This window comes from Podarcis vaucheri (assembly GCF_965113315.1).
Source record: "Podarcis vaucheri genome assembly, chromosome: 3".
NCBI lineage: Eukaryota > Metazoa > Chordata > Lepidosauria > Squamata > Lacertidae > Podarcis > Podarcis vaucheri.
The window spans coordinates 65,514,420-65,531,445 of NC_138761.1; the positions used below are offsets into that span (position 1 = coordinate 65,514,420).

A 17,026-nucleotide genomic window follows, 5' to 3' on the forward strand; every position below is an offset into this window, starting at 1 on the left:
TATGAAGATCTTAATTGGAGGTCCAGATCAAGGTGCCAACACATGGAATATACAGGTTATTTTCAACAAAGTGATCCTGCTAGTGCAAAGACCTCTGCCTGCACAATGGGACTTCTTCTCCTTGTGTGCCTCCTACATCTGCTCCAGAGGGGTGGAGGAGAGGAGGAGGAGGAGGGACAGGAAGTCTTTGTGTAGGTGGAAATCCTTGTACTAATGGGACAACTTCATTGGATACAGCCCTATGTGTTCAAATTACAGCAACAAAAGACAGGTCCTTCTTGCATGTAGCACCTTTCACAATAGCCTTTAAGTGCCAGTAACACTGCTATTTGTTCAAGATATTTATGGACTCTAGTGTGCTGTTTTTATTGCTGCTTTAGTTTTATTGGGTCTATTTCACTTACAGATTGCTTACATGTTGTTGCAAGCTATCCTAGAAACAACTGTTGAGAGTACATATGTATTTATTTTAAAATATTTATATGCCACTCTTTATCCGAGTAATACCACAGTGGTTCATAAAATGCAAACAAAATGACAAAACACACACACAAGAAGAGCCCTGCTAGTCCAAAACTCCATTCTCATAGTGGCCAGTGGTGGACTTTGGGCTCAAACTTCAGTGGTGCCTTGTGCAACACTAAAATTTGTCCCCTCTCCTCTTGTGTTCCATTCTACAGCATTGTTGCAGCGCCCCCTGCAGCACAGAACCCAGTAACACTGCATCGGTCACGCCATCCAAAAACAGCCTCTGGCAGCACTCTCCTCACTTATGATTCCCAGCGACTGGTATTCAGAAGAATACTGCCTCCCAAAGTGGATGCAGAAGCTAGCCATTATGGCTAGTAGCCATTGATAGCCTTATCTTCCATAAGTAGGCTTAATTCTCTTTTAAAGCCATCCATGTTATAATACAAATGTCATTATATAAGCCTGCCTACATCAGTCAGCAATGAATTATTATTATTGTTGTTTTTATTATTATTATTTATATACTTCCCTATACCCGGGAGTCTAAGGCTGGTTCACAGAATAAAATCAAGATATAAAACCACAAAATACATAATAATAAAAAACAACAACCTACTAGGTCCCCCCCCCACACAAAAACCAACAACATTTTAAAAGGGTGTAGGATGTAAATCAGATCAACCAAAGACCTGGTTAAAAAGGAACATTTTTTTGCCTGCCACCTAAAGGGCTATAATGAAGGCGCCAGGCAAACTTGCCTCGGGAGAGCATTCCACAGACAGGGAGCCACTGCAGAGAAAGCCCACCCACCTGTGCAACCATGCAGGTTCTCTTAAGGCTTTTAAAGATACATATATACATACAGCCCTACCTTTTAAAGGCACAGGAGTTCTGTTCCACAACAACTATAATACCTGTACTTAGTGAGCAATTCTGAAATGGATGCTTGGGTCTCTCAAGTGTGCCCAAGCTATGCCTAAGTTTTTGGGCTAGCATTTACTTAAATTATAAATTTCATCTGTATCCAAACTGCATTTGTAATGGCATTTTCAAACCAACTGCAAAGAGTATGGCACTGACTAATAAAGCTTAGCTGCTGATACCTTCCTTCAGAAAAATAAGCAATAGGTGCTTCAAAGGCTTTTTTTCTTATTGTTATTTTCTACAATATTAAAAGGAACCTGTCCCAGCTGTGAACAGAATTATAGGATCTCTCAGTAAGGAAAGGAAGAAGGATATTTAAATCTGCTGGGTCTTGCAGTCTCTTTGCATCCTTCCCCAATCCCCAACTCTCCACCCTTTCCCATGTGCCACTAGAAGCATGCGGAGAACTATTTATGAGCTCTTGTGCAAATTCTTCAACTGATAAATTTAATTTCACATTCCCCAGCTTAAGCAAAAAATAAAATATTGCATGCCCCTTACACATGTGGAGATAATATTACACACAGAAAAAAAATCCAGCAAGCTGTACATTATGAATGTAACCACAAGCTTTTAAGGGGGAATGTTCTAAATACATTGCACTGTGTGTATTGCAATATTATTGAACTGCCATAATGTATCAAGACAGTCAAGTGAAGAAAATAACTTTTACATTGTTGACCTTGCCTCAAAACACAGGCAGTGCTGTCTTTTCAAGAGGAGCTCTAAAAGCTTAAAATTTAGCTTTGACAGTCTTGCCCCCCCCCCGATTTCCCTAGATATAAACTACAATAAACATTTAATGTTTTAGCAAAGAGCTGTGCAACCCAGACTGAAAAATGCTTCTCACTTTAGTTACATAGTCAATGCATATTCCATCACACATGTCTGTCCACACACATACACACAAATACGTTTCTTGAATTCTGAAAGCTCGTTTCTGACCCTCTTGCAGCAGTCTGCACCTTCCATTTTCCGTAGTGTTTAACAATTAATTTTTGTATCTATAGGTTATGGAGCAACCAAGAAGCGACAAAAACTTTACTCCTGTATGCACTTTCCTGGAAGGAAACTCCACCGAACTCTTTGGTACTTATATATGAGTAGACACGTGTGCGGTTGCACGATAAATTGCATTATTGCCCAGAGTTATCACAACAATATTACTGGTGGAGTCTAGAACCCGTGAGACTCAAATACACTGAGATCACAAATATGTAAAGATCACATCATTTTTACTCCTAATTGCTCCATCCAGAATAAACAAGCGTCTCCTGGCTGTGTACTCAAGGGAAATCTGAAACCACTATTCTATACAGCAACACAAGTCAAGAAAGTAGCTCCTATAGTGCTGGTCTGCAGGCTGAATTAGTGGCTTCTTAGTGCTGAAACTCGGCTCTCAATACGAAAGTGAGCTGGGTCTACTTCTTTACAACTAATTCTTCTTCTTCTTCTTCTTCTTCTTCTTCTTCTTCTTCTTCTTCTTCTTTTTGTAATACAGAGTTCAGCAAAACTCAGAATGGATCGCTGTGGTCCGCAAAACTAATGCAGTGGAAAACTATATAAAAAATGCAGCAATATTTTAATACAGATGCCAAGCGCTCTCAGAATACAATAGTCCCAATGTGCTCCAGAGAGCGAAAGGAGCGTATATTTTAACAACACCCAGGACAAAAGCTGACAGCTTACTGTTCCAGTTTCTCTAAAGGCAGGTGTTTATTGGGGGGTCAGGGGTCCTCACGTATACATTATGATTTTTTTGCAGCAGCCACTCGGATTAGTTGATATCAAAAGACCAACCTGTATTTTCTCCCATTTGCTTCAATAGGTTTAAAGCAAAAACAAAAAAATCAAAACACCTTGGCAGTAACCTGTTTGCAAATTACAGCTGGAAGCCCCCTTAGGCTTAGGGATGGATGGCTGTAAAGATCTTTCTTCCTCAGTCCTGATTCCACCACTACCATCACCAGCCCATCTGTGTTACAAAACATACAGTAGGTAGAAAGAAAAGAGATGGAAGCTGCTGCTTTAAAAGCACCTTTCTAAAGTTCTGTTTAAAAAACAATACTCATTTGAATATCTTTGCCAGGGAATGGGCCCCAACGTTGGAAAATGCACAGTCAAACTGCAGCGTGTTCAGTGGCACTAAACAAAATCGTTTCACATTTGTTTCCTATGTACTCAACTTGAAGAAATCACAGCAACACCTGCTGCTAAAACTCCACCAGCAATCAGCACCGGCTCCCCGACTGCTCTTGGCATGCACTTGCTGCTTCTGATCTGCAGCAACACTGCCACCTTCTGTTTCAGCCAATTTTAGGAACTCACTATCCTTTCTCATATACTGGAGCATTCCTGGTGGTAATACTGTCGTATTATTATTACAGAATATACTACAGGGTGCGCCTTCCCATAGAAAGTAATGCAAAAAGGACTAATCTGTTCCAGACTTTTAAAAACAACCCCTAAAATAGCAATTTAACATGAATTTTACTATCTGACGAGACCAGTGATCCTTAAAAGAAAGCAATAATCAATGTACTACTATAAAATAAATAAGACAGTATTGTAGATGATAATATTTATTTTTTCCTCACAATGATAGTCATTGTTTGAATGGGTTTTTTTTTAATCCATTTCTGCAGTCACATAGTCAATCAATCAGTATCTAAACTGGGTTCCACGCAGTCACAAAAACAAATTAACCAGAAAAGCTTGAAAAACAAAAACACAAAATAATTAGCAAAAACAAAAGCGCCAAACTTAATCCATTCCAGAAGTATGTTTGACTTCCAAAATGTTCGAAAAACAAAGAGCAGCTTCTGATTGGTGCAGGTGCCCTGGAAACAATAGTTGGCAACCGCATCGGACATTTGGCTTCCGAAAAACGTTCAAAAAACAAAACACTTACTTTCCAGTTTTTGGCGTTTGAGAACCAAGCTCCCACTGTACTGCAAAAGTTATGGGAAAGAAAGGATCAGATTGAAAATACTGGTCAGGCCTGAAAACTTCATGTTTCCCTCCCCTCTTAACAGAGCAAACCAATTCCTTTTCACGATGCTGGGGGTTGCTTCCACGTGACCTCTTAAATGACCATTCATGTGGATTTGTTTGTATGGGGGTTAGATGACCTGATAATGCCAAGTTTGCAGGTTTCATCCCTGTATGAGACAGCTGCATTGCAGGGGCGTTGGACTAGATGATTCTCAGGGTCCCTTCCAACTCTATGATTCTATGACCTTGTTTGCTATCTCACTTTCCCGTGTCTTTTCCCACCGCTGTCCTTATCACAAAAAGTCCCCATCTTTGGGGGAAGTGGGCTTGTCGTGCAAAACCTCCCCAACTGAGTGTAATTGTGCAACCAATGGCTTCAAATTACAAGAGATGAGATTCCAATGAAACATCAGGAAGAACTTTCAGATGGTAAAGGTAAAAAGAAAGATGGTAAGAGCTGTTTGACAGTGAAACGGACTCCCTCAGAAGGAGATGGACTTTCTCCCACTGGAGGTTTTTAAGAGGAGGTTGAATGGCCATTTGTCATGAACCAGGCCGCCATCTTGAAGAAAATATTTGGTAGGGAGGTCAGACAAGGAGAGTGATATGGGAGAGAGGTTGGGGACAGGGAAGGAGGAAGAAGTACAGCTGAAAAGAAACTGGTAAAGCTCTGGACAATATCTCTCAGGGCATTCTGGGGGGTGGCATTCTTGGATCAGCAGAATCTCAAGCCACCGTCCCTCCATGTATTGGGCCTGAAACTATGCCAGTACTGGAGTTCCATTGTTTATTTCCCTCCCATTGTGATCAACCACTTTGGGAAGGGGGGAAACAGGAAGAGGAAGAATTAAAAATCACCCTCACCTTCCATCCTGGTCACAGTGAGCAAACAGGATTTTGAATGTAGCACAGCAATTGCCACAGATTCAAGCCCCCTGCTCCCCGCTGAGAGGATTGTGGCATTAGAAATTTAGGCTTTACCCCAAAATGTTTTCTACACCCAAAAATGTCAACCTGAATGCATTTGTTTCCGTATGAATTCCCCCCCACACACACACACACATTGAATGTGCCCCTCACCCCTCAGCGGTCTTCCAGTATATTTATTAATCAACTGTGTAAATTTGCAGTCTAAAATTCCGCAAGTCAGATCTGTTGCTACTGTAATGCCATTAACTTGAGCATAACTACAGAATGGATTAATTGTTCCAGAATACTTACCAGCAGATACTGTGCTTGCTGACCCGGTGAACTCATATATATACACACATATAATTTTTAGAGACAGCACACATCAAAATCAGAACAAGGTTGTAATTTTGCATTAACGTTGATGTTAACATTTACTTTCTCCATTATGGAATACAGTATTTATTATTTTTATATCTCCCCTTCACACATAATAATCTCATATGTCAGCAATATGAAATATCATAAACCTTTTTAAAGAATGTTTGTATAATAAGCCAACCAGGTATAAGTAAGATTTTTATAACAGTTTATAAATTTTAAAGCATGCAGTGAGGTTAAGTAAAGGGGAAACTGGGATAGTTACAGAAGGGGGGCGGGAGCTGTGTTATACAATCCCACATTGTTTGTGTGTCTCATGGCAAAACTATTTAAATACTTGCACTTTAAGTGTGTAAAAATAATGTCCTGATTTAGGTAAGCTTTTGCTAGCCTCAAGGGTCCAAAATCAATTTTAAAATTATTTTTGTTACATCTTTTAAAATGTAGACTTGAAGTTTTATAGCATAGCTTTTCTGGGAGTGGAAAAAAGCAGGTATGGTTCTTAATGCCTGAAAAGGAATCTGAAAAAGCAACAAAGACCCTACCTTCCAGAACGGCATAAAATGTTTACTGAAAGTAGCAATAACCAACTTCCCACCACCCCAATGGCCTATTATCTCAGTGTGGTTCTGTTTCTACACTACTGAGCAAGGAAACTAGCCATCGCACAACACAGGAGGCAAGCAGGAATACACGCCTGGCAATACCATTGTCTGGTCTTCAGTTCCACCAGCTTCAGTGTGTGTTGTTGCTACTACAAGAAATTGGCCATCTATGATCTGTAATAATAGAGCAGGATTTCAACCTGCTTTCCATTATCTGAGCTGTGTGACTGCTACCACCTCTATTATAGTAGCTCTCAGGGTACTCTGCTAATGTGTAAAAACTCCACTATATGCATCTGGCAAGCAATTTGGTTGTGTGCCCACACAACTTGGAGGTCTAATCAAGGGACCTACTCTAATTGCGTGCAAGTTTTGCCTAACAGAATGACAGCAACCTGTCATGGCTAGTCTCACCAGATATACTGTAAAAATCTAGTTCCCGCTAGACGAGTCCAAGATTTTTAATTGGAAACTTGCAGACAAGGTTGTTACTTGAAATGAATCAATGCTGGAAGAAACCAGAAATTCAACCACTGTTCCAGCTTCTCTATTTTTTATAAATATTTCAAGTAACAAAACATACCCATACAAGGAATAGAGAGCTTACAAGTGGTCCAGAAAAGAAAGGAAAATTATCAACTGATGGTTGTAATTTTAAACGTTCCAAGAGAGGCAATCAAATTTCAGCTTTTTATGCTAAGGATGTTGGCATGTTTGAAACATATGGCAACAGACCGGCTGGAAGGAGACAGGTCGTGTTTGAGCCAAAAAAATGAAAATGAAGATTAAGCATAATTGGCTCCTCTGAAAACACCTAGACATCATGAAATTTGTACAAGTCCTGAATTATATTTCTCCTTACAAAGCTTTAGTGCAATCTTAAGGTTTTGCTTTGGGGTAACCTACATTTTGATTTTGAATGAATGTGCGCATGACTTTCAAAGTAAATGTGCGCATGACTGTGCAAGTAAAAAAAGCAAAATGCTTTTAAAAAGTTTTGTAAGGTATGAGGGGTGCTAGAAAATGTAAAGTGTAATGTTTCCCCTTAACTTGCAAACAGAAGATCTTGAAGCAAGATTTTAAAATTATTTACAGTAAAAATATTAGTTCACATAAACTTCCATACCTGCTATTTGCATTTTGTTGCTTTCTATTAAAACATAAGGGCCATTCTGTTGCTCATCCATCCTTTTGGAGCTTCCTGCAGTCTGCTTGCGTTTTCAACATCCTGAATAACTGGGTGCCATTCAGACTTGACCAATCCATTCTTCAATGAATTTAATCAAATACCAGCATATGCATTTGAAAAACACCCAACAGGTGGAGATGGCCGGGGATGCTCCACTCATAAGCCCTCCAGAGACCACTGACAACCATTTGGTAATTAGCAGGTAAAGGCAACCACAAAATTGGCGGTTTGAATCCCTTTGCTCTGTTCGCAGCTCCTGCCAACCTAGCAGTTCAAAAGCATGCCAGTGCAAGTAGATAAAAAGGTACCGCTGCAACGGCAAGGTAAAGGGTGTTTTGTTGCGCCAAAAGTGGTTTCATCATGTTGGCCACATGAAAGTTGTCTGTAGACCAACCCCGGCTCCCTCAGCCTGAAATGAGATGAGCACCGTACCCCCATCATCTTTGACTGTACTTAACCGCCCAGGGGTCCTTTACCTTTACTGTGCAAAGCATTTGAGTGCATTTTTACTACCAGATTGTGTATTCCTTCATTGGCAAGGATATAGTGTAGCTTAAAAGGAATGACTGGAACCAGCAACCAAGTGCTTACCCAGTCTACTGATTTCTTGCCGACAGTGCCTGATCCTTTGCCACTGGAGCAACTGCAAAACTTATCCGTGTATTATATTGGGAAATCCTAATGTGAAATGAAAAGATCTGTCTGCATGATAGATTTTGAAGTTACTCATGCAGACATTCAGCTCTCATCGAACACTGGCAACTTCAACTCCTGTTTCAGTACAATTTGCATAAGGGACAAAACGCAAACATTAGTCACCCAGTTTCAAAATGCCAAGAAGCCACGTTGAGGTCTTGGCAAGAACTAAGCAGGAATATTAAAATCTTTCTGCCGACCTGTCAAATTACTGCAAAATGATACTGAGTGTTCACAATACCTTGGCAACACCCTAATTTTGCATGCTATGGGAAAATGTGAGATACGGATACCCAGGTAGTTGCTGACACCACAGTAGTAAAAAATGGGAGCAGCCAAAATGGTGCTGTCATTTGGAGCAATGAGCGAAGATCCTAGGCATGCAGTGTCTGCGTTTTTCTGAAACGACATCAGAGTAGACCATTTTGTGCTTCAGCTCAAACCCGTTTGATGTCTCTCTTTAGCACATGTAAAAAAAGCACCACTGTGCTGTATTTGACATACCTGCCGTTCTCTCTTGCATCACTTTATTTATCCTTTATTTTCTGTACTCATATTTCATTCATCTGATAAAATGGATTCTGGCCCATTAAACCTATAGCCTTGGTACACTTGTTCTTTCTTGCAGACTCTTATGAGAACCTTAACAGACTATGCTTGCAGTCCTATTCATACTTATCTGGGAATACCACCATTAAACCCAAACACTGTTGAACTCAGTGGAGCTTGTTTCTGAGCAAAGTGCATGGAACTGCAGTGTTGTGTGGCCGCCCTCTTAAAACAGGCTCCCAGCCTGACTCTGATTGGCTGAGCAGGCACTGAATGCCCCTACCAGAGGGTACAATGTGACAAGAGGTGGGCGGTGCCAACCATCCCCTAAAAGATGCCAGCACCTGCACTTTTTCCATCTTAAACTGGTATCCCAGGTAAGACCGAAGGCCAATAACCTGGCTTTAGTCCAGAAACTTCCACTACTGAGCAATATGGCAAAAATTATGACCTTATTGCACTGGTTTGCTCCTTGACTGGGTTTTCATTAGCATATGTTCTACCTATACACCCCAGCATAGCATGGGACTTCCATATCAAAAAGGAAGACAAGGCTCTCTAAAGTGCCTACTTAATGGAGGGTGGTTTCAAAGAGTATTCAAACCAGCTGTCTCAAACATGTCTGCAAGTAGAGACAGCATTATGTATAATCTGATTCAAGTTGTTTCCTCTATTGTTTCTCAATAAACTTATTGAGTTTGACTTATGATTACATACATACAAAACTGTCCTGGAAGGAAATGGGAGTAATCTATCTGTAGCCCCTCTACATAATTAAAGTCCAGAATGAACAATTAGTTCCATTTGAAAAAAAATGGTTATCTATCTCAAGACCAGCAAAACACAAACACTGTCAGGCGCACATATATTTTATTGGTTCATTTCTTGCACTTGAAGTACTCTTCGATGACATCTTTGGCCTGAGATTCCTTGCCATAGTCCTACAATAAGACAACACATCAATAAGACAATAAGCCAAATGTCAGAGCCCATTTTGGGGTACTAAAAACAGGGCATTCGGTAAAATAAAGTCAACCAATATTTAAAAACCAAAATGTAGCCATTTATTGGGACCTCAATGACTACCTAGTCTTCAAGGCTCGTACCCTGGCTTTATTATTGCCAGCAATAGTTCGCATTTCTGCAGAACACTTGAAAGTTAAGCAGATTTTATCCAGCTGGCAGTGTTGCCCATTAAACAAGAAAGGGAACAAATAATCAGTTTGTGCACCATTACAGAACAATCATTTAAAATGTTTTACTTATGCGAAAGATGAGGTGCACGTTTTAAATTTGGCAAGTATTAAAAGAGCAACAAAACATCAGTTAATTGTATGGGTTGGCAAACTGAATCTCTTTCAATATTCCCACATGCAGAAAGTCCCCTCTAACCCCAATTTCTCATTCACCCACCACAGGCGCCAACCAAAAATTTCTTTCTCTTTAAACAGTAGCAAAGCAGCAAGTGGTGTGCTTCTTTGCTGTTAACTTTTATGCTAATAGTTAAGATATTGAGATCTGGATTAATCAAGCTCAAGAGCTGCAATTTGAGACCAAATTAGTGAATAAAACTGCTCTAAAACATGAAACAACTTTTTAAAGAGCACTTTCATCAACTTACTTTGACAACGACACAACTGCAGCCCACAACTTTACGGGGTTTTCCTTCTCTGTCGATCTTGCAGAGACCTACCCATTCACCCAGCTTCTTGTTGTCATCAACCTGTCAAAGATTTTTATATTCCATTAGTACTGCCCTCAAAATAAGATGGCAAGCACAGAAAGCAAGCAAGCTGTACACTCAGACATAAAGGGTAACGTTAGTGGTTGTTCTCCTCACAAGTCTCAGTAGAGGGAGCCAAGTTATCATCACTGTACAGCATGAACAGTTCTTAAAAAGTCAAGCATCTAGCATAAAATATTTTACTGAAGAAGCAAAACAGCTTTTGCATTCAATTATCAATCTAAAAGAAGTACATAATCATTACCTTTATCAGGTTGATTTGATGTTCAGCACAAAGTGCTTCAACCAATTTGACATACATGGGCTCGTCACAATTGGATGCAAGAACACAAAGGTGGGCTTGGCGTCTAAAACAATAGACCATTATTAGTTACACAGTGGACTACAGCAAAGATCCAATTCCAAGCTGCTCTTCTGTTGACCCAGAGAGGCCAAATTCCACTGACTCCCCACTCCTCACCTGCAGTTTCCCCAAACCATTCCCATGATTCCACAAATCAATAGGACATTATCTGGTGAAGTAGAACAGGGAATCTCTTTCTGTGTGTTCTTTTCAAGACACATGAGGAAAATTGGGATCAAAGTCATGGATCATAAACAGTATTTTTGTTCTTAGACTTTGAAGTTAGTAACGAATAACTGTACAACCAGTATACTAGTGAATTTCATACCACTGCTGCAATTTAAATGTAGTTTAAAGTACCAGATGCCCCGTTAGTAACAATTTAGTCCAGGTTTTTAAATGTGTTTTATTTACCTAGTTACGAGTAATCTTAACACAACTATTTAGAATTTTTCAAACTACACTGGGTGCTTTTGCCATATTACTCCCACCACTATGACCTTACTAGACTATTTGTGGCTCCTACTCTTAAGACCAATCTGTATGTACAGGTTTGTCAGACTATTATTCTCACTCATAGTAAGAGTGAAGGGGTATCCGACTTTTTAAGAGAGTCATCATTCAAAACCTGTAGCTCTCATCTCAAACTATTCAACACTTTGTCCTGCAAACCACAGAAGTTCTTTCTCTGCCCGTCTTTCACTAATTTCTGAAGACATTTTTATTCCAGCAGCCTGTTACCTGCTAAATACAGTGGTACCTCAGGTTACAAATGCTTCAGGTTACAGACTCCGCTAACCCAGAAATAGTACCTCAGGTTAAGAACTTTGCTTCAGGATGAGAACAGAAATTTCGTGGCGGCGGTGCGGCAGGCCCCATTACCTAAAGTGGTGCTTCAGGTTAAGAACGGACCTCTGGAACAAATTAAGTACGTAACCAAAGGTACCACTGTATATGCTGTTTTAATTAAGTTTTATTTATGGTCTCTGCCATGGTTGTATTTTAATTATTTTTATAGGATATGTTTTTTTTTTACTATTTTAAGCAACCCTGAGCAACTTTCTTTTCACATATAGGAAATGCACGACCAACCTCCAACATGGAGGCACACATACTAGTTAACATCCAGCACTTACTTGTCTAAGGCTTTGGCAGCTTCACGAATTCCACGGGCTAAGCCATCGTGGATAAGTGCGGTCTTCAGCACTTCTTGAAGGGCGGTGTTGACATCCATTACACCTCCAGCAGCAATGCTAGCAAATGAAAAATCACAGAAGATGATGAACTTGCTTTATCTCACCAACGTTCGCCTAGGCCCCCTTTGCTGTTAACAGTGGCCAGCCAGATATTTTTGAACTAGCATGGCACTTAAATCAACATCTGGAAATGGACATACATTGTACCCAAACACTGATTCATTCAACTGCTACAGCAAAGAGATTTTTTTTTGCACAGGTCTTAACAAAAGGTCATGGCCCAGATCAGCAAATGTCTAATATTTAAACCAGATCAGCAAATGTCTAATATTTAAACAATACAATTAGAACTTCTAAAAACACCTTACTTATAACAGTGGACGCCGTGACGTCTTTGTATTCTAGTTCCTCCTGGCTACCCCAAACTATCATTTTCATTGATAAGTTGGGTTGTAGGATGGCAGGCAATACCAGTGTCTTCTTATGTATATTAAAACTACTGAGAATTTCAAAAGACTACTTCTGGGTATCTTTTTAAAACAAAAGCAACAGCAGATTATACCTTTCCTTATAGGGGAGTTCTGCCCTTGTTCATCTTAGCTGCAGTTTCCTGAACATTTTTGAATTCTATGATCTCATGAGAAAGAGCTACCAGAACTGTACGAAATATTCTACATATGGCCACAATGTGTATATACGTTTCCCAGATTGTTCTTTCCTAGAATCTCCTAAAATTGAATTTTCTACATTACTGACAACTTTAAATTAATGTTTGGTAACACAGAATATTAAGTTTGCACATCACCTTGTTTAGTAAGCAAAACTACCAGACTAATAAAATCTGTTTAAATTGTGAATGCACAATTTAAAAATAATGTGCCGTGGAGTTTTTGTTACTTGCAAGCTTGGTAACCTCACTGATTATTTTTTTCCAGATCAAGTAAGAAATAAAGCCAATCCAAATATGTTATCCTTTTTACTTCTCAAGTGGCAAAAACTAATTCTGGACTCAGTTTTCATAGGTGTCTTTAGTAAGAGTGGCTGGAAAAAGAGGGTTCTCTTTTAAACAGCCCCAAGTTCAAAACTGCAGCTTATGAGGCACAATGCTAATTTTAAGCTGATCAAGGACCTAAAAAGAATGAGGTCTATATGAATTAATGGAGATAACAAGTATTGTTTCGTGTTACAATTCCAACTCTTCCACTCTGCATGCTGCAACCCATGAAGCTGCTGACTACAGCAAAATCAGCACCCTGATAATTTAATATGTGGGAGAAAGAGCAATAAGCCAAACACTGGAGATATATCACTAGTAACAGTGGTTCGGGATGGGGTTGTAAGGAGCATATCAACACTGCCAATTACATCTCAGAACACTAATAAACATTCTGGGATAAACTTCTACAGACTTTAGTTCAGCTTTAGCCTTAAAACAAAGAGGCAATGAAAAAGACATGAAGTAACACCAAACTGTAACACTCCTAGGGTACCAAAGGGGTTATGTTGCAAGGATAAAATAGGAAGGAGGGCCACGTTGGAGGATCAATGCTGTCATAATGGCAATAGCAGTGAAGTCGACACGGGACAGGACGTTGAGTCTCTGCACAGCAGGCTAAAAACCCCTCTGAAATTTGCAAGGACCATTTGCTGCTCCGCTGGAATCCCACGATAAATCAAATTAATGTTTACAGACGTCCAGTTTCCCACCATCCTTCCCATCCCGCACTGGCTTCCAGGACCCCCCCCCCCCGCACCGCATGGAGAATCCGGATTCGCGGGGGGGGGAGGGAGGAATAGGGTGCGAGCGCGCACAGGTGTCCGCAAGGAAGAGGAAAGAACTGGAAACTTTCTTCCTGCAAACTTTCAGGCCCTCCCGCAACACGGACGGAGTGGCCTATTTTGCACTGAAGCGCCATGTTCCAGTTATCTGAAAGCGGCCGGAGGGGGGGGCGGGAAGAGGAGAAAGGCTCTGCGGGGCCTTCGCTAAGCACGTGGTTCAAGCGGCCGCGAGGAGAGCAACTTGGGCCCAGCCACGTGCAGCCAGAAGGCGAAGTCCACGCGCGGGGCCCGGAAACCGAGGAAGAGGAGGAGGGAAGTTTCCGCCCCGTCGCCGTCCGCTCGCACTTACCCTTCCTCGGCCATGGTTGGTGGTGACTCTCCCGCCCGGGGGGTGGCTGAAAGAAAAGAAGGGAGCCTGTTAAACGGGGAGCGGCAGAAAACGAGAGGAAGCGAACAGTAAAGAGAGTCGTCTTTCTTCTCTCCCCCCCCCCTTAAAAACAAGGAGAAACAAGGGGGGGGCGAGAGAAAGAGAGAGACCCGACACGAGCAGCACCCACCTCACAGCTTCCACGAACCGATGGTGAAAAGGAAGGGGCGGAGCAGCCCGCCCGCCTATTTAAGGCCGCGAGGACCCCGCTCTCCTTCCCTGCGCAGCCGCGCGCGCGCGCCTGCAGTTTTAGGCGTCCAACCATTTCGCCTGCTCGGAGGCGAAAAGCAAACGGAGGTTAAAGCCGTTGCCGGTAGTTCCTTAGGAGACCTTGCGGTTTGCGCTGAGCGAACCATCAGTTTGCCTTTATATAGGGGAGCGTCCCGGTGCTATAAATGCACAAGGGGGGCGCCCGTTATATTGCCCGGCTGGCGGCAGCGGCGGTGCGTGCTGCCCCCCGCCGTGCCTGCTCCGCCTCCAGCTTCCCTGTTGTCCTGCGCGAACACATAGCGCTCCTCACACTCGGAGTGTGCGACTTCTTGGCAGTTGCTACGCGAGGAGGAGGAGGAGGATGCCTAATTCTCCACGCTGGATAGACACAAAAACACAGACACAAAAACACCGAGTCATTCAAAAGGCACCGGCGGGAAAGTCGGCGGGCGGACCAGGCTGGAGCAAAGCACAACCCGACAGAGGGTTCCTAGGTTGCTGCTCTCGTTCAGTCCCTCCGAGGCCTCCCTGTTGCTGGAGCCGGAGCCTTTCCTTCTCGCCCCTCCGAGGAAGGTGAAAGCGCCTTCCTCGCAGCTGGCGACCCTCCACTAGCCATGTGGGGCGCTGAGGCGTGGGAATGCGGGGCAGGGCTGCTGCTAAACCTGCCCGCCTTCGAGGCTCCTTGTTGCTGCTCTTTCTGCTCCGGGGGAGATTCGGGTCTCTGCGGAGACGCCCCTCCAGGGTCGCCCTCCTCCTCGCCAAGAGTCGCTTTTATTGTGGATCTTTCGGGGTCTCTTGGGTAGATTAAGCCGGTGTAGGAACGGATGACTCTGGGGAAGAAGAGTCCCGAGATAATGGCAAGAGATGCTCCCCACTATTCCTTGGAGCGCCCGCTGGAGATTGGCCGGAATGGGCAGGAGGATTGTAAAGATGGACCTTTGCCAAATACCGTATTTTAATACCCGTGATTGGCTAGGAGAAGTTTTTGAGGTTTTTTGTTTTTTTTAAAAAGCGCAGACAAAACCTTAACTTGAATGGTGTAGTCATAAGTTGGCCACATCACTGCCCCATGTGGTAGCTTTGGCGCTTCCTAAAGGCTGCTTGGGGCGTTTGTGAAATGCCCTTCTATGCAGAATCCAGAACGAATGCATTTGCTGGACTAAGATTTAGATTATCTAAGTAGCAAAAGTAGACTGCATCGTGTCCTCAAAAATGCTGTGCTCAGCAGAGATGGCAGGATCCAGCGCAACACACAAGAAACAATGTGTGTACACTGTACATTGTGCTAGAAAGGCGGAAACATTTGAGTACACTCTGCACATGAAATGGGAACGTTTTGTTTTTTTGTATTATTAAAACCCTCTGAGTGACATGTTATTTGTTATCAAGAAGTATATCCTGCCTTTCTAAAAGATAGTCAAGACAAGTTACAACATACCAGCAATGAAAGTGTAAGGTAAAGGATAAAAGCCCCCTGACCATTAGGCCCAGTCGTGGCTGGCTCTGGGGTTGCGGCGCTCATCTCGCTCTATAGGCCAAGGGAGCCGGCGCACAGCTTCCGGGTCATGTAGCCAGCATGACTTAAGTCGCTTCTGGCGAACCAGAGCAGCGCACGGAAACGCTGTTTACCTTCCCGCCGGAGCGGTACCTATTTATCTACTTGCACTTTGACGTGCTTTCAAACTGCTAGGTTGGCAGGAGCAGGGACCGAACAATGGGAGCGGGGATTCGAAATGCCAACCTTCTGATCGGCAGGTCCTGTGGTTTAACCCACAGCGCCACCTGTGTCCCAAGGAAAGTGTAGTCAATGGTAATTATGCAATAGGCAGTTATAATTCACAAAAGAGTTAGTAACACAGGCATCCGGGTACAGTATTGGTAAATCACTGAACACATATACTATGCAAATCATTCTTTGTATTGCTTTGTATTAAGTATCTTGAGTAAGGAGGACAGAGGAGCATTAATTTCAATGGAATTTGCTTTAAGTAAGCGTGTTCAGGATTTCAGGCAGCTCATATCTCCTGACCCATCATGTAATGATTTTAAGGCAGATGTGCAGCTAGCAGAATGAGTAGGACTCTCCTCAAATGGGGCTGGCTTACCACACTCTGGAACATACATGGTCACCTAAAGAAAGGGGTAACCCTCTGGAAGGCATGGTTGTCAAACAATAGACATACTTAACTAACTGACCAATCACTTCAATTCTGCCCCACCCCCACAAAAATCCTGGCTACGCCCATGCTGGAAGGTCAGTAAATGCAGAGTCTAAAATTACCAAATTGCTTCTGGTAACAAGTTATTTTTTAAAAAAATCTATCCTCCTCATTCCAAAGATGCTCAAGCTGGCTAACAGTAATACACACAGAATAAAACCTAATCCCTACAAACTCCCAATGCACACTGACCTTAACAAGTTATCAATAATTAGCAATTCTGCCTTTGATTATAAAGTCAGTGATACAGAATAAGCAATTAACTATTTCAGATCTGACCTTGCAGTTTTGAATTTCTGCTTCTTCCATTATGTTAATGAGGCACAGCATTACTTGGAATACTATTGACCATATTTTGCTTTAGAGAGAAAACTAAGAGAGTTAATACCT

General features: G+C 42.1%; 1 protein-coding gene across 1 annotated transcript; it reads right to left on the bottom strand.

Moving 5' to 3' along the window:
• Positions 1–9,569: 9,569 nt before the first annotated feature.
• Positions 9,570–14,443, bottom strand: RPS12 (ribosomal protein S12). The gene is made up of 6 exons (XM_082216739.1): positions 14,338–14,443; positions 14,130–14,175; positions 11,942–12,058; positions 10,707–10,809; positions 10,340–10,441; positions 9,570–9,659 (listed from the first exon to the last, which is right to left on the bottom strand). Exons 2-6 carry the CDS (start codon positions 14,141–14,143, stop codon positions 9,597–9,599), a joined length of 399 nt encoding a protein of 132 aa, XP_082072865.1. The 5' UTR covers positions 14,144–14,175; positions 14,338–14,443; the 3' UTR covers positions 9,570–9,596.
• Positions 14,444–17,026: the final 2,583 nt, after the last annotated feature.

What these genes read in the sequence shown, in the direction of transcription:
- RPS12 (XM_082216739.1), bottom strand. An exon ending in ATCAAATCAACCTGATAAAG is followed by an intron (nt 10,442 to 10,706) that starts GTAATGATTATG and finishes AATCTTTGACAG; the next exon opens with GTTGATGACAACAAGAAGCT. An exon ending in GCAGTTGTGTCGTTGTCAAA is followed by an intron (nt 9,660 to 10,339) that starts GTAAGTTGATGA and finishes GTCTTATTGTAG; the next exon opens with GACTATGGCAAGGAATCTCA.